The sequence below is a fragment of the Chelmon rostratus genome, chromosome 3 (assembly GCF_017976325.1).
Source record: "Chelmon rostratus isolate fCheRos1 chromosome 3, fCheRos1.pri, whole genome shotgun sequence".
In the NCBI taxonomy this organism is placed as follows: Eukaryota; Metazoa; Chordata; class Actinopteri; order Chaetodontiformes; family Chaetodontidae; genus Chelmon; species Chelmon rostratus.
In genome coordinates this window covers 20716169-20740938 of record NC_055660.1, presented here as the reverse complement: position 1 = coordinate 20740938, position 24770 = coordinate 20716169, and the positions used below count along the sequence as shown (strand labels likewise).

The following is a 24770-nucleotide window of genomic DNA, read 5'->3' as shown; positions in this document are numbered from 1 at the left end:
AGGCGTGCAGCAGCCTCTGTTGTGGCTCTGATGAACAGCCTCTTAATTACATTTACAGCTAAGTGGAGCAGGAACAGGAGAGCAGCCGCTGAGACTCGAGTGAGAGTAGACTGGGGCAAAACCTAACCAGGACTCTTGGCTCCTCTACTTTGCATCCTGATAACCCTTCTCTCTCATTAGCTATCACCATTTAACTACACCAAATCTTCTTCTCTCCTCTCTTCCTTCTCTCACCTCCCACTTTTCCCATCCACTTGCCTGCTTTCTGCTTCTCTCTCCTCCTCTCCTCTGACATGTTTTCTCCCTCCCCAGGGTCCCTCCTGCTGTACACGTTTTCAATTAGACAGAAGGGAGACAGGGATGGAGGGTTGAAGGGAGAGCTAGGGAGCAGGAGGAAGGGTTTTACACCTCTGATCCACAGACGGTAAGCGTCTTAATGAGGGATTTGAAGCAAGGGAGGGATGGAGCGGCAGAGGGATGGAGGCGAGGCAGGCACCTGAACACCTGCAGGGGTGGAGAGCCTGATAAGCATGTGTTTCAATGTGTGAACGTCTGCGTATGAGGGGGGTTGTAAGTGTTAAAGTCATTGCACGTGCTGGGGGGGGGGTATGTACAGTATATGTATGTGCATGTGTGACGATCTGTGTGGATATGTGAGTGTGTCACTGAGCATGTGAGGCAGAGTGGGCACAGCATGTGAATATCCCTGCTGATATTGTCAGTGTTAGCCTGATGACATCTGTCAATCTAAGTGCTGCTGGAGGACTGACATGACTTCAGAGAGGTATGTTAGGTGAGCTACTTTCAGCCTCATGCTTCACACAGAAAGTAAAGCCTGAACTGGATAATCCTCGACAATCCTGATACTGTGCATCACAAGAAATGTAACGTCAGTGAATGAAATTTTGAGTAGCAGCAGCAATGAAATCAATCTGATAACAACTAAACATCACTAAAATGATCCGACAAGTATAGTGTAGTCCCTTGCACTCTTGTCCTTGATACAGTCATACACACACACACATTCAAACAGTAAACATCATATACATATGTATGTATATACACACATACACATAGGAATGACTGAGCTGCAGAAAGGCTGATAAATAGCAAATATATATGAGTGTAATCAATGTTGTTCTAACCATGGTAAGGAAACTGCACGCCATCGTTTTCATGTTTTATCTTCCTCTCCTGCACACTCGCCAAATGGTGCTGCACTGAAAGTGGAAAAGGGTATTGTTAACAATGAGACAGAGGAAGAGTGAGAGAGACAGAAAGAAAGAGAGAGACAGACAGAGAGAAAGAGAGAGAGAGAGAGAGAGAGAGAGAGAGAGAGAGAGGGAAGGTAGAGAGTTAAGAGTGAGCATTTGTGTACGATGGAGGTAGTGAGTGACTGATAATTGACACAACATCAGGGTAAACTGTATGTGTGATCATGGCTTTAAGGTGAGGATGAGGAAATATGAAGCCTTGAGATTTGGGACTCATGTAAAGTAAACAAGACAGGTGTTTTTTCTTGGAGTTATTGGGTTGTTGGGGGGATGAGGTAGGATTACTGAGGAGGTAGGATAAAGAGGGTGATGTCCAAAGCTGAATAACAGAGTCAGTGGTTACTGCCAAAACAATGGAAACACTGACATAAAGCCTTAATATAGGCTGCTGTAAGCTGTTATTTCATCCCTGATGCATCCTGGCATTTATATTCCTGATGTCTGGAGCTATTTGGTGGGTAGCATTTAGCACCATTTATCCATGATAGATTCAATTTTCTGGGTTTGTACTGATGATGATTGCAAAAATTGTGACAAAAAATGGCACAGACTGCAATTTAAAACATGTTGATGCTTTTAAATCCATTTACTGAACAATAAGGAAGGAGTCTATCCCAATCAGAGTGAAATAGGTTCACCAGGTGATGACTGTGTAAAGGTTTTATTGCCAATTATATTTTCTCATGACTAGACCTAAACCTGGCCTTTCATTATGAACCTAAGTCACCTTTATTTTGGCAGGTAGCTTGTGAACATTTAAGCATCTCTATTTCAAGTCTTCTTTCATAGGCTTAAATATAAGGCAGGGTTATAAATATTTAAACTATTTAAAGCTTTTTATTGCTGTGACCGACCCTGGTCAATCTTGGTCACCCCTTTCAATATCAGTTAAAGGCAGAATGAGTAGGATTCTGCTAAAGAAAATGACAAAAAAAGCAAAAAGCATGACTCATACAGAAATAATCACTCTCGATCATCACTTATGACCCACTAATAGTGTGGTGGCATCTGCCCTCTGCCTGTCTATTTCTATTTTGCTGTGTTCGGGATGTTTCTCGGTGTCAACATACGGGCAGTGTGTGTGTAGCCTCCAGCCAATAACAGTGCGCAGGGTGTGAGGGTGGGACTCTATAAAAGCATAACAGGTGTCAGATCATAACCAGGCATCCTGAGCCGAAGGAGGAGGAGCTGACTTTAAATGTTTTTTTACAAACCACAACCGACAAATCCTACTCATTCTGCCTGTAAGCACTCCTCATGTTTGTTTGTTTTTTTTTTTTGACAAATGATCAAGTCGAAATTCTCTCTTTGGTATTTATGACCTGCAGTCTTGGGTGTTGCTGTTTCTCTAAGGTGTAGAATGGGTACAGGGTCTTTACAAAGGTAGTTGGTGGGTAAGCGGGAGGCTTTGAGGGGTGTTCAGGGTCACCAGAGTGATGGCAGGATTATTGAGGTAGGGAACGTGGAGAAGAGACAAAGTCGAATGGAGACATCAGTTTGGACTTTGGTGGTGGCGGGTGGGGGTCAGGCAGGTGTGTGATAAAGTTTCATGATGCTTGCTCAGTGGGTGACAGGCACGGGGTGGGATAGGGGTACCTGCATCCATGTCGTTGGGCCATGCACTGGACTGGGAGGAGCTGGCAGCAGGCGAGCGCCCAGGGTAGAAAACATCATCTGTGGGGCTCTCCAGCTCACTGTCGTCTAATGACTTCCTCTTGGTGGAGCTGAGGCCATGAGGAGGGGGGAGGAGATGTGGGAGGCAGAAAGAGAGGAGGAGAAGAGACACGGTTTTAAAAACATACATAATGTTATGGAATGTATGGATCAAGAACAAAATACCTCGTAGAAAGTAATTATATCAACAAGCACTTTAACATTTGAAGAGGCTTCAAGTTTTGCATCTTAGTGGAAATAATAATACTGTCACAAAGTCTTGGCGCAGAACATATAGAGTACAAGAAATGTCAAAACTACGAATGAAAAAGGAGGAAACAGGAAGAAAAGTTAGGAAGCAGAGACAGCCACACAGTGAAACTCTCTCTCTGTATGTGTGTTTGTGTGTGTTTTTCAGTGCGTGTGTCACATTAGTTTGTGTCTTTGTAGGTGTTTATAACTACCTCCTTGGAAGGTTTGCGTACAACTCCACCTCAGACCTAAAGTGACAGCAGATGACAGAGGTAAGAAGAGAGAAAGCGACAAGTTAAGAAAGACACAAAAGAGGAAAAAGCAGAAAGAGCCATCACACATTCATAAAGAGGAGAGCAGCTAACAGAGAGACACACACATATATATGAAGACATTCAGGACAGATTCCAAGACTGGGAATGGGCTGGAGTACTAAATGCCATTTATAGCGAGAAACCTCAATGAAATGGCGTACTTTACTTGCCAGTAAAGTCATCCTTCCGATAAGAAGCGATATCCCGTTGGCAGATATTACTGTGATTTCACACTTCCCTACAGTCTGCCCTTGGCTTCACAGAGAATCGCATACCAAGGTAGCACTACTACTGCCACATGGTAGCTTCACCCACAAGGGACTCCACTAATGGTGGACAGCTGGACTTGTATAATGGTCACTGCTGTTTTCTGGGCAACATACATCTCGATACACCAGTGCCCTACTGTTGTCTGTGCGAAATCATAGTTGGGACTGCTTACCTGGTGGAAGGAGGGGAGGTGAGGGAGCGCCGCCCCAAAGCCTGGTTGATGTTGTAGTAGCTGGGACTGCTGTCCAGGTCAGCCAGTGAGAAGTTAGGACCTGACGCTGTGGCTACAGGAGCTGAAAGGGAGAAAAGGCAAGGAGAGAGAAAAATAAGTAAGAGTTAAGATGATATGTATTTTATGTTCCAGAGATATTCCAAAGATTTTCATTGGAGGAAAACAATCATCCATAAAGTTACGTTGTGTCTCAGTAGCATGTTCACTTAAAAGGCATACACTGGGCTCCTTCTGTATATAAATATTGTCAAAACGGTATCGTTGTTGTTGCGGTTCCTAGTCCCATCAGGAAACAAATTTATTTTAAGCCACCAAATTCCAACTTACTCTGTGACACTCTGACCAGCTCCGCCACGTTCCACACACCTGATGTGACAAAGCAGTCCTGGAAACTCAGGTGCCCTGTACAGAAAAGGATGTTATCAGGACAGACATATACACACAAAAGCTTTGGGGGGGAAAAAACACACTAAATTAGAAATTCATGTATCAAAAAAAAAAAAAAAAAAAAAAGGAAGAAACCCTGAACATCACATTCCTTTGAGAGGGCGACCATCTGCAACTATGTTTGTGAATCAACATCTGTGTGAGTGTGTTTCCTAATTGGATCCATAATTGGAAAATGTTAAGACTGATAAGCATGATGGAATCAATTCTAGTATGCTAATTTGACAGTCTTTGGACATGGATGTGTGTGTGTGTGTGTGTGTGTGTGTGTACCTACCATTGGGTGGTGGTTTGATGTCTGTGTCCCCCTGTTGGCTGGAGCTGTCTGATTGTCCGGATTCTGCACAGAAACAGAGACAGGGAGAGGAGAGTAGAGAAAGACAAATGGTTAGGATCTGGTTTGTATGCTAAAAAAAAGTAACCAAAAACATACTGCTAAGTGTGCAATGTCTCGATGACTCATAGCTATGTATCCATGCTGCCAAGACTGTGATATCTGAGGTGTGAGAAGGAATAAGAGGGACTTGCAGTATGTGCTGGGCTATGGTATACATCTTGTGAGTGTATGTGTGTGTGTGTGTGTGTGTGTGTGTGTGTGATAATTCACACATTTTTGTGTGACAGTCTTGTATCTAAGAATGTTCTCTTCCATCTCCCTCTGTCCCTCCTGACTTAAGGTGCAATGATTTACAGTGTGCTGCTATGCCATTTAGTATCTAACCACGCAATCATATCCCTCGCCCTAATCCTATTTAATACCTTCTTGCTGGTAGGGATTTAGTCTGCGTAAACAGAGCACCTTACACATAACACACACACACACACACACACACACACACACACACACAACCGTGCACACTCTCTCTCAATCTGTTTCTTTCTTTAATTTTTGTTTCATACTTTAATACATGCTGTAATCCTTGCATGGACACACACACACAAACACACACAAACTTAAGCACACAGACCCTGTGAAAAGGCTGACCATGCCAGTTTGGCCGGCCCGAGGGATTTGAGGCAGAGTATGTTAAAGTTGAGACAGAAACTCTGCCTCTTGGGATCAAATGACAGCAGAGCAAAACAAACACACACACGCACCTGTTATGACTGGCCTATGAAAGCATTGGTGCTCCACTCACATGAGCAGACACAAACATGCCAAGTCTTGGCAACAAAGGGCCACAATTAGGCCTGGAGGGGCTGCAGGCTGAGAGAGGAGGGTTCAAAATGAGGTTTTGTAACACGAGCACTGAAAAAGTTGGTCTAAAGATGGTGCATTCTCATGCAGGTTGTGAAAAGCGGCGTCACGTGTGCATGCATATATGTTTATGGATATATAAAACACAGGCTATGTTTTGCCTCAATCCTTGCGACCACCATTAAGACTGAGTTCAATTTAAAGGACTGGCTGTGTGTGTGTGTGGGGGGGGCTATTGCTCTTGACCATGCATTCAGGCCTTGCTAGGCTGTAGCTAGCTAGCAAGCTAGCTAGAGGAGGTGTTTATCTGTAGGCTGTAGGTGATAACAGAGCACACAGACTCCTGCCAGCAGCACTTGCCTTGCAGCCACACTAAGCCAGAGATTACTGAGCAGAAACAATAACAGACCTGTCTCGCTGCCTACGAAGCACTGCTTATCCACAGAGAGAGGGGCGAGACAGACGAGAGCGAGAATGAAAGACAGAAAGAGCACAGAAATGAAAGAGAGCTTCTTTTTTCCCCTCTTTTCTCATGCAGAATCTCTCGCTCTTCTCTTTCTCTCACTGGCTGGGTGTAATCCTGGCAGCCATCTTAGAGCTTGGCAGCCATCTTAGCATTGGCGGTAGCGCCACATTCCAGCTAACTGACGGCACTCACTCCAAACATACGAGGCTGCGCCCCCGCCGCACACGCACCCAGACACTTTGAAACACACACACACTCATACGTGGACAAACATTGAGGTACACACTGAGAGTAAACATATATGATGGCCAATGAAAGCTGTTGAAAAAACAACCTGACTTCACTGGACTTCTTACCGTCGTGTAGTATTTCACCACAGGCCTCTACAATATTGTAAATACTCTATTTCTCACACCATGCACGCACTGGTTGGATACACAACCGCCTCACTGTATGTACAGTATGCTAGGGAGATATGTGATATGCATCTAATGCATAAGTTACAGGGTGTGGTTTGCAGCCACAAACCTTCACAAGACTACGAGGGAGCGCGCACAGATGGAAGTTTCCACAGTGACTTTAGCAAAGCCTGCTTCCTACTTAAAAAAAAATGCAATACAGAATGAACAGAAATGAACCCAGGATCTTCCACTTTTTCTTCTAAAAGAACAAGTTCAGTCCTTCGCACAATACTGGATTGACACCACGGAGAATCTTCTAATTGACACACACCATGGAATTGCTATATCTCTGATATCTTTTATTTGAAGACCTCCTTTAACATACCATAATGCCCCCTACTTTGGAATCATGTACTGTAAATCTTATTAAGCGACAGGGAACAACTGTTTTTTCAGCGTGGACCTGCACTTGGAAACCCTGTCCTCACTGTCGCTTAGATTGACTACCGTTGGCCTGTCATGACCCCAACATGTTATGCTGTTGCCAAGGTGTGAAAGACTAAGAGTGAAAACTGAGGCTCATGGTAGATAAGAGACTGTCAGGCAGATATGCGCAGTAGCAGAGACACTGATAGCTGTCCTCAACGTCACCCTGAGGCCTCAAACCACATCACCCCATCAGGAAGAAAGAAGGCTAGATGTTGGTTTACAAGAGAGACAGTGACCCCTATTTTCTTTCCAAATTGTTTCTAATTCAAGGAGGCTTTTTTTAATATGCTCTGTCCTGTCTACAGAGAGTTTATTCAAGTCCTGAAAAGCTGTCCTGGAGACTGTACAATAAGATGACCTAGCTAGATAATGGAGCTTTCAACAGTTCTGTCTCTAGTTTTCTGAGGTCTGGCTCCTTCGGCAGCTAACACTGTGCTTGGAACACAGCACTACATCATTCATCGGAAATCAGTGCCGCTGTTGAGTTCACCAGTGCATCATATAACTGGGTAGAGAAGCAAGGAGGACAGGACAGAGGGAGGTAAGACAGAGGAGGTCTAGTTGCTGGTTATCACCACTCTGCCAGCTGCAGCCTACAACAGCAGCAGCAACCCCCTTTCCCCTCCTCCCCGCCTCCTAACCACACATCCCGTCCCTTATCTTCCCACCGCAGCCCCCCAAAGCCCTCCCTTCAGCAACCCCAATCATAGTCCTGCAGCCCCCACGATGCCCCTCCACCTCCACCAACCCCATCCTTTAACCTCAGACATGTCAGCCTACCCCGCAGCCCCCTCAAAAAAAATAGACACAGATAAAAGCCGAGTGTGCACACAGTGTGACCCCATGACGCACACATAAAGCATGTTTAAAACTGTTAGGCCTGCACTTATTTTCTCATAACCACCTATGTTGGACTGGATTGACAAGACTGACTCGACATTGTTCTGAGCAAGAGTCAATCCTGATATAACAGTTGGGGCGATGGAGCCACAGTCATGAGCACAAACTGGGCTCTACCCTCCAACTTGGTTCAAAAAATTAATCAAGTCAGATTTTAAGATTGAATTTAGATTATTAGCGAACAATTTTGCTCAGTTTAACTTACTGACTTCATTTCAGCCTTAAACATGAACATCCTGGTAAATAAGAGAAATAATTCTTCAAAATCAAGTACAAACTCAATTCCAACAAAGTTGGGATGCTGTGCAAAACAAAAATGAATTAATGTAATCATCTGTGGATAAACTGTTTAATGACAACGGTTTTACAAAGTGTTCCTGAATCCATGTAGTAACATCCTTAATACAATCACATGTTCACAAAGTGATGAACCTCGCTCCATCCTCGCTTGTGAACAACTGAGCCTTTCTAGGATGCTCCTTTCATACCCAATCATGATACTATCACCTGTTACCAATCAACCTGTTTACCTGTGGAATGATCCAAACAGGTGTTTTTGGAGCGTTCCACAACTTTCCCAGTCTTTGTTGCTCCTGTCCCAACTTGTTTGGAACACTTTGCTGCATCAAATTCAGAATAAACAGATATTTACGAAAATCAATGAAGTTGATGAGGTAAAACATTAAATATATTGTCTTTATACTGTTTTCAATTCAGTATATGTCAAAAAGGATTAGCAAGTTGTCACATTGTTATATTTATTTTACACAGCGTACCAACTTTTTTTTTTTTTTAGAGTTGGGTTTCTACGTAAGTAAAACTACGATGCACATTTCCACAAATGATCAGAAAGAAACTCCAAAAATTCCTGCTTTTTCACAACGACATCTTGTTCTTTATTGAACAGCCAAGGTAAATGAGTGAAGAGAGTGTGATCCAGATCCAGTATGATGAAAAGACTGGGATAATTTTTGTAGGGGTTGGCAGACCAGACCTGTGCTAACATTGCACCCAAATTTGACATTTAACGACTAAATGTTTGCTAACACATTCGCTGTTTAGCACAGGATATGTTGATACATGTAGGCTTGCTGTGGTGAGGTTGTGTTGGCGTCTGCATTCTAACTCTGATTGCAGAATTTTCCCTACAGGCTCCAGGGCAAATCTCACGACCCTCCCCACAATCAACATAACCCCAGTCGTCATGGCCTTGACATACAGTACTGTACCCCCCGCTGTGGTTGTTCTCTGCCTCTCACAATCCTTCCATCTTTCACTGTGTGGGATAACTCTTACCATCTCTCTGACATCCGGCACATATCTCTGTGGCTTTTCCCTGCATCAGTTCAATCTGTGCTGCATTCTCCTCGTCATAATATTTTGTCTTATGTGACATTCTTTTCATGTCTTCCACAGTATAAGCACCTCCGTCCCTGTTCTCAACCGACACAACTAATCATTCTCATCCCTCCACCACATCTTCTTCTATTTACTGTCTTCACTGCTCCACTCTCTCCCCTGTTATTACAGTACAAGCTGCACTGTTGATCTCTGGTCTATCATCCATCCCACCGAGCGAACGACCAACCCACCATCCATCCATCAGTTGTGGATTAGGCTTTGGCTCAGTGACCTGTTGGATTGTGCTGTTGACCGACTGGCGATAGGGGTCAGGCAGAGTTGCCAGTCTGTCACTCCTCGTGGCGAGGAGACAGCCAGCGGAGCAGAGCAAAGCAGGGAACTAAAGCTCAGCCGAAAAAAAGTCCAGATTAAAACACATTCAAACATGACCTAAAAGCGCCACGCGCGCTACTGTGACAGACAAAAGCTGGAAATGCACAAATTATGTTTCTGCAAGTGTGGAAACATACGAACTGATGATTATAAACTTGGGATGAAACCACAGCAAAAGTCAAGGTCAGAAATGAAAGAAGTGACAAGTGGGCTCTGCAGCGGCATACCACTGTTTGACAGATGCATAAACAGCGCTGGTCATTTGTGAGTCTGTGCAGTACAAGCACACACACTCGTAAAATCAACACACAAACCAACAAGTGAGCTAATGTACTCTGTAGCCACATTAAACCAGTGTGTGTCCATATGTGTGTAACGACATGCATGTGCACAGACTGTTGGTTCACAGAGATTCCCCTCCTTGTTGGAACAAATGTCAACTCTACTCTCCCCCTCTCCTCTCCTCTCCTCCCCAAAACACAGGATAACGCGGTACAGCCTCCCAATTGGGTTTCGCTTAAGAGGTTTATCGGTATGTTGCTAAACATTCTGACCTTTTTTTAATCCTTAATGCGCTTAAAATGTTCCAAACCCTCCTAATCCCCCCGGCTATCCCACACAGATGTTCACTCAGCTCTTTTATTGGACGTTATTTTATTTATTTTTTCTTTTTTTATTTATATATTTTTTTCTCTGTTTTCTTTTTTTATTATTTAAGTCTGTGTCATATGAGGGTATATTTATGTTTCAGTGTTAAGAAGTCTTTATCACTGCCACTGTTTAGTGTATGTATATGTGTGTGTGTGTGTGTGTGTGAGTGTGTGCGTATGTGTGCAATAATGCTTTTGTCCTAAAAGTGTTAACCACATCCCCATGTGGTGAACCAGAAGTGTGAATGTGACCTTTTCGAATGTTTACTCTGTTCTAAGCAAAAAGTTCAAAGTGAAACTTGAAATCCTTAAGAGTCACAAGAGACTAAAAATGTCAGTGGAAACTGAACTATTCGATGGTGAAATGAGGTATTACGTGTGTACAGAAACCACTGCTTGCACAGTGTATACACTACAAATACATGCGTATCTGTGTGTGCGCAAACATTTGTATGTACGTATGGATGTGCAAATGAATGTATGTAAGTACGTATGTATGCATGTGTGTCCGTGTGTATTTGTGTTTGTGTCCATGTATCACTGTGCCACGCTGCCAGGCAGGCAGGCTGTGTGACGAGGTGGCGGAGTAGGGCTCTGTATGTGTGCGTGTGTGTGCGTGTGTGTGTGTGTGTGGAGCAGGTGTGCCTGGCCGCCCTGCGCAGCTTGTTGCCCATCTGTGCTCCCGTCTGTGTGCCGCCTGCGCCCACGCTCTGCCAACAGTACCACACCACGGCAAGAACACCCAGGAGAGAAGGATGCTGAGAGACGAGGGGAGGAATGGAAAGAAAGCGAGAGATGGAGGGGAGGAGGAGGAGAAGAAGAGAGGGACGAGGGGGAAGGATGGAGGGAGGAGCAGAGACAGGAGGGAGAGAGGGATTACAAGGCTGGGTGCATGGAGGATAGGAAAGGGAGCAAAAGAAAGTGGAAGAGGGAATGGGAGGGGGTTATGGGTCTAGAGAGTATGCATGAACTCGCAGGGAATGGGTGGAGTGGGTGATAGTGAGAGGGTGGGGTGCTGAGTGGAGGTTTGGGGGGCTATGTGGCTGGCTGGATGCCCATACATACCCCCCTCCTTTATCCGCTCCACTCCTTCCCGTTGTTCCTCCCTCTCTCCATTCATCCTCTTATCCTCACCCCTGCATCACCTCTTGGCTCCATCAGTGCAGATTACTGAGGACCTGTGTTACACAGCTACGTACTACACAGCTATGTTTCTCCATCCCTGGGTTAGGACCCAACAGTGGGTTATAGGGGCCTCCTAAAAACAGGAACGGTTTCTTCAGACATGTTTTAGCCAAAGATATTGGCTTTGTTAAATCACCAGGGTATCCCCAAGCTGCTACAATATAAGCTAGGCTAATTATTAAGTTGAAGGCCCAGAGGTGGTATCCCCAAAAGGGGAAGATTATATTAAATTAGCTTACCCAATGGCCTATAAAAATCAATTTGGGGAAATTCCGAGAGTAAGAGCATGAAAACCCAAGGTATATCAATTACACAATTTTAAGTCCTTCATTACTGTATGTGGTAAAAGTGGCAAATAAAAGAAATTCAGATTTTTGTTAAAATTGTTAAAAGTGTGTGAATATATTCTGCATATCAGAAGTGAACTCATTCACTTGTGGCATTTAAAGTAAGCCAAACGCTTACTTTAAATGCACTTGAGGAGTGAAAAATGACTTCCCCTGAGAGTTATGAACTTCAGTACAGGATGTGTGAATCAACTGTCATGTGTGTATGAATTAGGTCCGGTTTCACAAGTTTGTACAAAACTGGTGCAGTATGTTGGATTTTCTGGTTCTTCTTCCTGAAGTAAAGCTTGAAGTAAAGGTTTGATAGTCAACTCCCACCATTACATTAGTTTCATTTTATTCTTTTTCTTTAACAAGGTGTTAGTTTATCAAGGCTTAGGTTTTCATCATTCATCAGTCATGTTGTCCTCCTCTATCATTTTCCTGTATTGAGCTGAAAATGAGTCATGGAATCAGTATCCGCACACATTCCATGGCTTGTTTCCCTAAATCAAAGTAGGGATGGGTGATTATCTGAATTTATTTTCAAATATGAATCCGAAGTGCCTCAGTGCCCTTCACCCCTTCCTAAAAGCCCAAGCTCGCTCGCAGCCAGGCTGTGGCATGTTTAGTTCAGAGCCCAGATGCGGAAAGAGAGCCTTTGGTCAACAAGGAAGGTAAAACTAGTTCAGCTATTAGACAGGAAGATATGACATGGTGCACCGGTGCACGCAGCAATCGCACACACACTCACACAGGGAACTTATGTTGGGAGAGCAGGCAGGGATGGTTGTTACACACTGTAGCAGTCCCGAAACCTCATACAAATAAATTAGAAAAGAGTCTAGATTATGGCAACTTGCAGTGCATGTATCGGCTCTCTACAGTGATTACTGTGTGTGTGTGTGTGTATAACATGCTCAGAGCTGACACTGAGTATGTTTACATGCACAAAATATTGTGGATTTTGTCCTTATTCCAAAAAAGACGATATCTCTCCTAAACTGCTTACATGGCTTATGAAAATGATTTTTTTATGAATGTCCCCGTTTACATGCAGACTACATGAAAAACTGCATCAAAAACCCCCAAATAACAGGCATCTTCCAAATGCACTGTCTACATATCCAAAGAACACTCCTAAAACTCGAATAATGTCGCCATATCCCCCGTCTTAATCAGAAAGTGCTACATTCAGAATAAAGTCTAATATCAGAATGTCACATGTATCATTCCGCTGTACATATTTTCAGTTTATTTTCAGTTGAACTGTATTAAAGTTTATGAAAATCCACTGTTAAAAGGAAAAGAAAGAAAGAAGTCTTTTTTCTAAAGTTCAATAAATGCATGATGTTTCCAAAGTATATGAGTAACCCTGTTATATAATCATGATGTCAGTATTGACCAAAATAATCATGATTATGATTTTCCTCATAACAGAGCAGCCCTAAATCAGAGCATGGGAAACAATGCGCTGTGTTAGGATTGCCAATATTTGTTAGCTTGCCAGCTTGTTTTACATATACTGAAAGAAAAATGAATGCAGATGAAATAAAGAATAAAATAGTCAGTGGAATAACTACGTTATTGCCAATAGTCCCAAAACGTCAGGATGATGTATTGAATGTTAAAATCAGACAACAGACAAAGGTTTGAGCCTGCTAACAGCATGTGCCAGTCTTAATAAAATCTGGGTGCAACCCAAGTCTGGGTTTATTAGATGCTGCAGTGGTTCACAGGTCAGTTGAAACAGATGCAATATCAGTTGAATCAGGTCAGACTTGATTAAAACTCTTGGTTAAAGTAAGCATATCCATGCGTTTTATTATCCCGTTCATAACTTGCATATACATTTTAAATCAGACTTTTTATTATGGTTAGCCTGAATTTCAGCAGAGGATTCGTAACTATTCGACTGGAAGCCTACATGTTGTAGAAGTCCATGTTCTGGGTATTTCCTGTTGTGTGGCAGTTGCAGGTGGCAGGTACAATTTATGTAAGAAGGTTGTGAGAGTTCAAGAAGCTTAAGTGTATCCAACAGACAGTTTGGCTCTATGCCAAACAAAATGAGAACTGGCTGTATATTATATATGTTGTAATTTCCTTTATGGCTAAAAACACTTAGCTGGGCAATAATATAGTTTGTGAAACAGGCAACCCTGTTAGCATCCAATCTGATGCTTATTTCTATGCAATGCGGTCACAGACGCCTCCAACAGAAGTCTGACTCATAATTAATATGAATAGTGTAAATGGGATTCTGTGCTTGGAGTCATGCTGACAAAACTTGCTTTTGGACAGCCGCTCAAAGTCCTGAAGGACCGCTAGGGCTCAAGGTGCAAGACTCACAAGAAGACACATGCACACTCAAATACACACACACTCTTCCAACTGACACGTGTCAGGGAAAGAAAGCACTCTCATATGAAATGTACCTGATTTGATCAATTAAATTTGAATTTATACAACTCAACACACAGATTATTATGTATATTAAAAAGAATATTTTATAAAACGTTATATGCTGAATTAATATGTTCAGCCTGTGCATGCATGTGTGTTTAAATATGAGTTTGCTGTATATGAGTATGAGCATTTTGCGATCACGTACATCTAAGCTGCTTCATGAGCAGAGACCCGAGTGTACTGCGTGTATGTATGTGTGTGTGTGTGTGTGTGTGTGTGTCTGAGGCTGGGGGCCCCCAGCACGGTTCACGACCCAGCCTAACAGAGTGTGAACGTCCCCCTGCTGAGCTGATACTGATATAACTGTCCTGTAAGTGGTGTTGACACCAGCATTATTACCCTGTCAACCTCCATCTCTACTCAGCTTAAAGGCGTCAACCAGGGCGGGGGCCCACGCGTGGTCAGGACCAGTGTCTCTGCATAGCCCTGCTCCAGCCAGCCCAAATAAATACAGCTGCACAAAGGCCGGAAAGGGAAAGAGAAGGGGAACACTGGGGAGGTAGAGGGAAGGAGGAAGGGGGGCGGGGGGTGGGGGGTACACTTATTCTTGCCACTACCTACTTGGCTCTCACAAGATACAGTACAAACATCAGCGAGACAAGCACACTGAATGGGCGGCTGCAGTAGGGGGTTATCACCACCAGGTGGCATTTTCCTGGCACATAGAGAGCATGGTGAAATGCAAATAAAGCAACAAGGCCTTGGGCCAGGCGTCTCAGCTAGCTCAGACTTCACTCTCTAGACTGTAGAGAGAAGCAGGCCAGGAATGGAGAGAAAGAGAGACAAAGAGATGAAAAGGGAGAGAGATGTGATGTGAATAAAATCAAAGTGAAATATGGAGCCGTGAATATTATTGAGATGTGAGTAGGAGCTTATCCCTACTGCATTTTGCCCTTAGATAGCGAGATCCAACACACAGCCCGCATACTATCGTGTTCAAATAAAGTGTTTCGAATCAAAATGCCTCACACTCAACAACATCAGGAGCTGAGCGTTGTTAGACAAAGAGGCAGTTAGAGAGGGGCAAACCTACCAGAAAGTGCAGAGAGAGAGAGAGATATGTGAGCCGGGGGAATGTAGATTTGCAAGAGAACAGAACACGGTCAGAAAATGGAAAAAAAACAAACAAACAAAACAAAAACATAGCACTGTGACAGAAGGCATATTTGCGGCAGAGGAGAACAGCAATAAAAGAATGTGAAAACTTTGCCAAAAGAAAGCAGAGAAGAAATACGTTATGAGCGAGTCTTGAGAAAGCTGTTTTGTAGTGTGACACTGTACAGCATTATCTTATGTTAGGCTTACCTTGACAGTACATTGTTTATTACAGGTCAATTCTTAAGGAGGATGCAAGACAGGAGTTGAGAGTATAGCAGGACAAAGATAAAAGATAGAAATGACAATTGGAGTGAAGTAAACCAGTACAATGCAGAGCAGTTGAGTGCAGCTTTGCAAAAAGAAAAGTTGAAAATGTTGCCGAGAAAGTACAGTACAGAGCTGAATATAGAGCTGGGGAGCAAGGGAAGGCCTGTGTTGAGACTTGGATTTCTCCTCCCTCAGTCCCTCTTCCTGCTGGCCCAGATACACACTGTGGGTCTTTGTGCTGAGGCTGTTACACACACTTCCTGTCTGGCCAGCAAAGGGGTGCTTTAAGGTAAGCCTCTCCCATGTTCGAGCATTGGAACTGTCTTTCTTTCTATTCCTCCCTCTTCCTGTATTACACTTACTCTTTATTCCTCTATCTGGTAAAAAACACATCATTCATTTCAATGTAAATAACTCAGACCACCTGCTTTATGCCCATGTCCTTCCCTATTTAACATTATATTTGTTTCTGAGTGTTATTTTTTACATGTCTATTACACCGGTACTATTTCCCTTGCTTTTATCTCCCAGGCTCTTCGCATTTCTTTACAAGATACATAAAAGAAAGTGAATTACACTAATAGAATGCTGGAGCACTGGCACAGCCAAGGACACGTTAATAAGAGTGAGAAAACATCCTCAAAACAGACACACACACATACACACACACTCACAAAGTGATACTGAGCAAGGTTGCCAACTCCTCCAAAAGCACCACTGAGATAACAGTGATAACAAACATTCTTCCTGCAGCCAAGTCTTTTTCTCCCGAGGAACACTTCAATGAAAATTCAGAGCAAATGTGCCACTTTATGAACATAACAATACGTCAAAGTCAGTTGGGTGAGTGTGTTGCACTTGAGCAAGAGACCCAATTACAGAAGATCTCTTAAGTTCTTTGCTCATGAGAAATGTAATGATGAAAGTAAAGAGAGAACCCATCCCATTTGAATGCATTTGAAAATAATGATTGTTCTGCTGGGAATGCATAAAAGCCATAATCAAAATTATTTTCTCTTGGAAAAAACTTTTTAATATAACGAGAATTAAGATGTATATTTCATTGCGACAGTGTAATTTTTCGGCTAAGTATACACAGTGACACAGGCAGTTTTATACAATATGCATTAGACACTGTTGCTCTCTGCTGGGTTGTACACATACAGTGCACCACTCAGTGGTCTGGACACTGACACAATATGTGTCTCACTGGGAAGTACGAACAATCCAAGTGACTCAACCCTGTCAATCTGTGCCAAGAGGACAGAGGGAGGGTGGGAGGCAGAAAGTAAGAGGGAGGTGGACGGGGGAATCAAAAGCAAAAGGAAGAGCAGGGATGCTAGCAGGAGAGGAGGAAAGGAACTGTTGGCAAGTCGTGGAATAGAGTAAAAACAGTGAAGGATGTAAAGGCTGTATATATTGTATTGTACATATACATGGAGGAAAACTCCAGGAGTGCAAACTTGATCAAAGAGGTCATGCTGTCACGTTGACAACACACACGCACACACACACACACACACATACCCACAGAAGAGCGGAAGGACATGGAGCTAGTGCTGCCAAGCGGTGGTCACCTTTGACCCCTTGGCACTGTAGCTGGAGATGATGCCAGCCAGACAGCTCAACGCAGGAAGTAGAGCAAACAGTGTGCTTCAATGTGCTTATGTGTGTATGTGTGTGTGTGTGTGTGTGTGCATTTGTGTGTACACAGGGGTGTGGGCACACACTGGCCAATCACAACCATGACGTCAGATCGTATGAGCCAATGAAAGCAAAGTTTTACCAGGTTGACAAGGGTTGACGATCGATCACTTTGTGCCATGTCAATATGCGTTCATGTCAGCTGCTGTGTGCATTTGTATCAGTGTGTTGGTGTGTCTGCATGTGTTTTAGTGTTGCTACGCAGACGGAGGATTAAAGACCACGTAGGAGGAATGTGTGAGGGCGGCGGAAGAGAGGAAGCAAGGTAGAGGGGAGGAGTTGGCAAGTAAATGGCAGAGGAGGCAGACTGTGAACTTGTGCCCCTGAGTGCCAGGTCTCGGGCGCTGAACTGCCATCTTATCAAGAATGGCTCATGGTGCACACACTTCAACCACACAATGCTTGAAAAGACATGATATGTTGCTTGGTAATGTTGATACATTTTTACATAGGCACACTCACACACACAAACACACACACTCGAGGCACTCTTTGTCTATTGTGTGGCCTGGTGAGGGCAGTTGGAGAGAGTGGTGAGGGATAAAGGGTGAGGTCATGTGAGGGAGCTGGAGCCAGGCGCAACAGCCAGCCTCAAGTCAACCCAGAAGTCTGCATCACCAGTGGGTGTCCCTGCGAGGATGCTTCAGTGTCTGTGTGTCTTTGGATTTGATGTTTGATGAAGTGGAGGGCCACATGCACACGTAAAATGGGTGACTATATGGATGTAGAGATGAAGGGAATGAATGAAACTGACCTGTGGTGCTTTGGCCCATGAAAGAACAGCTGGCTGGAGGATTCTAAGCAAAGCACTGCAGCCATTAAGTTTCTTCTAACTACATCACCCAAACACAGGTGACCCATTAAAACCATTAAAAAAACAGGGTGAAAAAAATAAAATGTTTCCAAAAAAAGCAATGTTTGTATGTGTATATGAGATGAATATTGATTTTGTTCTGTTCAACGTGCAATTAATATACAAACATACTCACACACATGCTTGATAGAGGTATAATGATTTTGATTCAGGATCAAATATTGATTGAAAAGGGCTCCCAGTATTTTTCTCTCCAGCCCCAACTACTTGAGTTAAACTTGACACCGTGGCTGCTGCTGGAGTGGGAGATGACAGAGAAACAGAACTAAAATCCTCTTGCTTCTCTGAAGTCACTTGTGCAACATGCTTGGAAGAGAGTGGAAGTGAGGCAAGAGGGGTATTCAGTTGGTTGCAATCAGCAAACCTCACCAACAGATGCCACTAAATGCTACACACAGGTCCTTTAAATAGACCATATGGCCTTATGGTGGTACAAAAAAAACAAAAATAAAAAGCATGCTGATTATATCACAATGATACCATGTAGCTTTTAATAATAATTTCAAATTTGTAAATGACAATGATCTGTTCATCTTTACAAATCAAGACTTGATAGTCTAACAATGACTTAGTCGTTAGTGTTGCAATAAATGTTTAAATCCAAAATCTAATCGAATCATAGATTTGGAGAATCATGGCAACCTTAATGCATACTGATGCTTACTTTAAGCATGAGTACCAACAAACTAAAAGAGCATTACTGCTGGAGAAGCGGACAGATTGCCAATCATTTTAACCTACATAGGAAAAAGTCAGTTACTGTTAAAAACAATGTTAACAAGCTAATCCAACAAATGGTGATGGTGATAACCCTCGTAGTGAGGATAGCGCCGAACAGCTTGGATTCGGGACAAAAAAGTGATGGCACCAACACAGACAAGTGGATAAACCAATCAGGATGTAGATGTACAGTTAAGCAGACCACCATCTGTCTGATAGTATAGGGACTCACTAGGGAGCCGCATCGGTGCCACATAGGGTCAGTGTGTATGTGTGTGTGTGTGTGTGTGTGTGTGTGCGCGATAGTGAGAGAGATTGAGAGGAAGACAGAGAGATAACGTATGCCTCAGGTGTGTATATAATCAGTAAATTTACATGTACACACAAACACACTTTCTCCCCTCTCATAATGTCGCAATGTTCCTCTCATCCTCACTATCGCTCCCAGAAAAGAGCACTCAGTCTGGGCAGAAGACAGCAGGCGACTCCAAGGCTTCTGCCAGACAACAGAGGCCTACAGTCTTTTTAGGGTTTGGATCACAGACAAAGCATGTGTGTACCCACAGAGCAACAAGTCACTAAAACACAACACACTGAACATTTGTACGTGTGTGTGTGGACGTCTGTGCTCATTTGTCTGCGCTATTCAGCCATTTCTCTGGCTCCCCCTCCCTTTCTTTTGTTGTCAAACTTCTCCTATATGTCTCCACGTGGAAACGTTAGGCATTCATCTATTGATTGATCTTGCTGTGCGTATGTGTTTGTGTGTGTATGAGTGTTTGTATAAGGATCACATCCCCCAACCACCTCACAGGGCTGAGCCTGTAAGCCCATCCCGCTTAACGTCTCCTCACTAATTCTAATTTTAAATCTAATTCACCTCCTTACCACAATCACCCCACACATCATCCCTGTACTCGGCTAAGCTATACACACACCATATCTGTCTGGCCACGTGGTAACTGGCCCATAGTATTTGACTGTGCTGTATAGTTAATCCATATTAATAGTGCTTGATTAGCTTCAGCCTACGACCCCAATCAATTAAATTTAGTGGAACCCCACTCCTAAAGCTTGCCAAAATAAACATGTAGAGGCTTCCCACAAAGACACCTGATACTCACTTTGGATTCTGACACAGAACACAAGAACAGAAACACAATCAAAACATTAATACCACTATTTATAATTCTCCTCATCAAATGAGCAGAATTCATTAAATAGACATGCAAGCTTTTATCCACACTATAAAGAGCTATAAAATGGGAAGCAATGTGTGTGTATGCTGGGGCAGAGGTTGTGTGTGAGCAGACCTGATCCCCTGTAATCTAACCAGTGATGTAATGCCTGGTGCAGCCACCATAATATGTTACATAACCTTATAACAGGCTTACATACCCAAGGGTTCACGGGGTTCATTCTGAGCATGAATGGCTGTTTTGTCAGGACAAGAGGTATAAACATCAAGATCCAAAATAATTCAATAATCAATAATACGCTACTCAAATCAACAAGGCTTCAGCCACAGAAGAATTCTCACTTTGTGCAGCCGAATATTTTGATTATGTCACAATCAAGTATCTGCAATCAGCACAGAGCATTTTCAAAATGTGTCAAGAGTCATCATGCAGCTCCATTCTGATGAGGACCTATTTCAAAGATTTAGCTTCACTAAGGTCAAGTAGATGCAGAGCAGCAGCACAATACCAATGGCTACATTCAGCCCTCAAAATGGCTTTGGTCAAATCAGTGCTAACATACCCACTCCAGGGTTGTACACTGCGACATGCTAAGGCAAAAAATAAAGTCAGTGCAAGGAATGAAATTCCTGCAATATTGCCCGTGCGATAGAGCTTTGTGATGTGTGCATGTGAGAGAGACCAGCTTGTTTGTGTGTGAGGTGACTGCCGTAACTTGGTAGTTATAGTCTATCGTGCGATCTAAGTCTATTCCTGCCAGTGCAGAATCAATACATTTAACACCAATTCCCACAGTCAGTTCCTAGGGAACTTATAATCAACATAACTTTTCAAGTAATTTTCAACCAATTTTCAATCAATTTGTTTTGTAAGAAATGACTAGATGAGACAAATGACTAGACTGTATTTATGACAGTTGGCTAACTTAAAAATGTGGGTTTTCATACCAAAATACATAGACAGTAGCAGTAGTTCAATAGTATAAATAGTTCTATAATATTTAAAATTAATTTAATGCCATTAGTTTCTATATATATTCTTTTTTTTTCTTAGTGCATCGTAAAATAGATTAGATACTATGTAGTTTTAGAAATGAATGAAGTCTTAACAACAGACCAAAATACAATAAACACGAAAGTTAAACAATTAAGTTAGAAACAGCAGCTCTTGTTCTGTTGCTGGTGTGGCAAAGCTCCAGAAAGTTCAATGTCTACCCGAGATATGGCCAAAACTTGAATCTGACAAAAATCTTTTGAATTCTAGTTTTTTATTGCTGAACCGGCTCCCATGTTTGTTTGTGTAAATCACTAATTAGAGAACAAATAACTTTACAGATTTATACTATATAATCAATATGAATTTAATATAAATAATATGGCATGTATGATGAAATGTACCAACTGAGTTTTTGTTGTTCTGCTCATTCACAGCATAATATATGGATGTTTTGTATAGTAAGAGGTGATATGCCCCTGCAATTTAACAATATGATCAAATAAAGACGATGTTTGTCAATTTTGTAAGTCCTGTATGGAACACTAATGTCGGTCACATGCCTGTCTACGTGATGAACTGCACTACTTGTGGTGGTTTCTTGAGATGGTAACAGATTTTTATACTCATGCTACAATTTTGTGACCTGTGCTACAAAACTTTCAACCTCTGTAGCACCAGTGCTATAGGCAAAAAAAAAGTTAGTGTAAAGCTCTGCACTTACAGCATACCTCCATGGCCCCCAACTGTTCTTAGCTCAAAGGGGAACGCTTTTGATTCGGTTGTGACTGGCAGCTCATGTAAACACTGCATCAGCTAGTGAGCGATAGTGGAGACGGGGAGAGAGTTGAACGCCTGCCAAAAGCTGCAAAGCCAAGTTTGGCCATATAGCACACTGTGCGTGTGTGCATGTATGTGTGTGTGCATGTGTGGTGAAAAGAGGGTTTGTATGTGCAGGCATGAGTGTGTACATACAGTACGTGAGCACATGTGCGTCTGTGTTTAACCGATTTACGTAACAGACAGGGTCCCTGGGTTCAAGCAAATTTAAAGACTGTGCAAGCAAGCAAGAAAGGCAGAGAGAAAAAGAAGTAGAGGAAGGAGCTATAAGGGGAGGGTGAAGGAGGGGGGTTAGCAAGGTCTGCCAAAATGAAAAAACAAAAAGTAGGGATGAGGTGGGTCAAGAATTGTAAGGAAAGACAGCAAGGAGGCAGGAAGGAAAATGTAGGAGTGTAGACTTCAGGGTGGATAGAAGAATATTCAAAGAAAGAACAGAGCAATAGAGAAAACCCCCCTTTTTTCCACTGCTTTCCTTGTTTCCAAGCACAAGGCCTATGCTTAAAGAGGAGGCACAAAGCGACAGGCACCTGACAAAGGGATTCTGATGGAGGAAGTTTGATGAAGCAGAGGCTGAGCAGACTTTCGAGGCCAGACACTGCGCTTGGACGACACTCTGCTAAGAGATTAGGACACTAAGATGTTGCCCTTGACAGGGAGGAGAGAGTAGGACAGAGAAGAGAGTGTGAGAAAGTGTCAGGAGAATGAGAGACAAGGAAGAAAGACTGGGAACCAGGGACAGAAAAGGGAGAGAAGAGGAAAAAAAAGCATGAAAGTGAGAGACAGAAACAAGATAGAGAAGAGAGACAGAGAGAGGAAGGGAGAAAAAAAGAAAAAAGAGAGAAGCATGAAGGCTTGTTTCTGGTGGGACTCCAAGAGCCAGCATCTGTTTGGCTGGGGCTCAGAAAAGTCTAGTGTTTCACCCTGCAGTGCCCGGGGGAATGCTATTCCAGGCTGCATGGGCTTCTATGAAAAACAGCTTTATGTGGAAAAGGGGAGATGGAGGGAACCGGAGAAAGAGAGGCAACAAGGGAAGGAAGGAAAGCAGGAGCGAGAGGAAGGAGGGAGGCAGGGAGGGAGAAGGAAAGAAAGGAAAAAGACGAGAGAGAGAAAGTGGGGGAGAAGAAAGGGATGACATACGGGAAAGGATAAAATTCTGAAGAGTGGAGTCTGTGAAAGAGGAAGGCGATGAATGACAGTTCAGAGCAGTACGAGATATTTAAAATGTGACAGTAAGTGAAAATTAGATAAATGACAGGAATGAAGCACAGTAGAAATGAGGGCCACACTTCTTCTGTCAACTTCACCTGTTCACAATACTTATTCAAGCCCACCCCAACAATAGCCCCTACTTATTCGAAAGTTAAAAAAAGAAAAAAGAAAAAAAAAAACAGGGATCAGGGGTAATGAGGCAACCACAAAAAGTACACGCACACATACAGAGGATTTTTGTCCCTCCTCGGCATCTGGGCTAGACCAGCTGTGTTGTGGCTCGCAGCCCCGGGCCTCCTCACCTGTCAGTCAGACGGCTGAAACCCCCAGGGGACGACAAACAGCTGGCAGACAGGTGCCGCTGCCGTCCACCTCCCAAACCAGCACCTGTGTGCGTGTCTCTGTGTGTGTTTGTATGTAGATGCATACTTGCACGCTGATAACCGCGTATCTCTCTGAGTGGATACTGTATATACAGTGCGGACAGACACAAATATACCATAGCACATTGAAGGTGGCTTCTTTTTGGAGAGAGAGACATATAGGCAGCCAATCAGTATCTGGTTGCAAAAGCCAAACCGCTGTACTGCTCCACAGCAAAGCAAGATATGACGTATGGTGCTGGTACAGTGTGTGTGTTGAGGAGGAGGAGGGGGGTTATGGTATTAAAGTGGGGCCCAGAGCTTAATCAAAAGCAGAGGCACTTTCCCCTGGAAAAACAGTGAGGGAAGGCAAAGTTTACATGAGCTAACTGACAGAGAGAGGGAGGGAGGAGAGGAAGGAGAGATGGATGGACAAGTGAGGGAAGTTGGAAGGGAAGAAAATAAACTTACAGGGGAGTTAGAGCGTGGAGATAGATGGAGGGAAGGAGAGAGAGGAGGAGTGGAGCGTCAGTGTGACGGAATAAAAGAATGAAAATGTGCTTCTCATTTCTTGATACCGCACCACCACCCTCTCTCTGTCTTTATATTTCGCTCTCTCCTACTTCCACTGTATGTTTCTGAGATACTTAGTTTTGTGACATGATTCTTGTATGTTAATTTGAATTCTACAGTGGAACAACCCCCCCCCCCCCCCCCCCCCTCTCAGTCTAACTCCCTGTAGATCCCACTGGAACACATAAGCCTGTACTATCCCTGTGCTATCAGCTTTGGGGGGATTTCAGTCATTTTAAGGCATTTTGCTTGTCCGGCCTGGATTGATGTTGGGCAAAGCAGCTCCCAAAACCACCAAACCCGCACATAAAGCTACTCAGGGTTGTCTGAGGACAGACCAGGGAGAGAGGTCGACAGACAGAGGAGACGAACAGACAGGCAGCGAGATGGTTGTGGGGAGGTGTGAGATGACCAGAAGCCTTGAAAGTCGTGGGACAGAAATTAATGTGGAAAAGTTACTAGGTCCGCCGGTTTTTTTCCTGTTTGCAGTGTTGAGGTTTTGCTGTAAGCAGGGTGGGCTGGTATAAAACTTTTACCAGTGGTTAATTTGGGAAATAATACTTAATCACATAATTTATCCGCCAATTAACATGAGGATTACGGTGATGCATATTTTGTCTTTTTTCAACAATCAACAACAACATAAACTGTGATTATATCATAAAAAACTGTTT

General features: G+C 43.3%; 1 protein-coding gene across 11 annotated transcripts in view; it reads right to left on the bottom strand.

The window, feature by feature from the left end:
- The window catches only part of LOC121604626 (nuclear factor 1 X-type-like), a 114224-nt gene that overhangs the window by 19198 nt on the left and 70256 nt on the right, over positions 1-24770 (bottom strand). For 6 of the 11 annotated variants that reach the window (XM_041934197.1, XM_041934190.1, XM_041934199.1 and 3 more), the window contains 6 exons: positions 4720-4782; positions 4323-4397; positions 3936-4056; positions 3392-3427; positions 2871-2998; positions 1146-1220 (listed from right to left, as the gene is read on the bottom strand). In XM_041934197.1, coding sequence (XP_041790131.1) covers positions 1146-1220; positions 2871-2998; positions 3392-3427; positions 3936-4056; positions 4323-4397; positions 4720-4782 — 498 coding nt within the window. The remainder of the gene's footprint in view (positions 1-1145; positions 1221-2870; positions 2999-3391; positions 3428-3935; positions 4057-4322; positions 4398-4719; positions 4783-24770) is intronic. The other 5 variants (XM_041934192.1, XM_041934201.1, XM_041934196.1 and 2 more) reach the window with 3 other exon arrangements.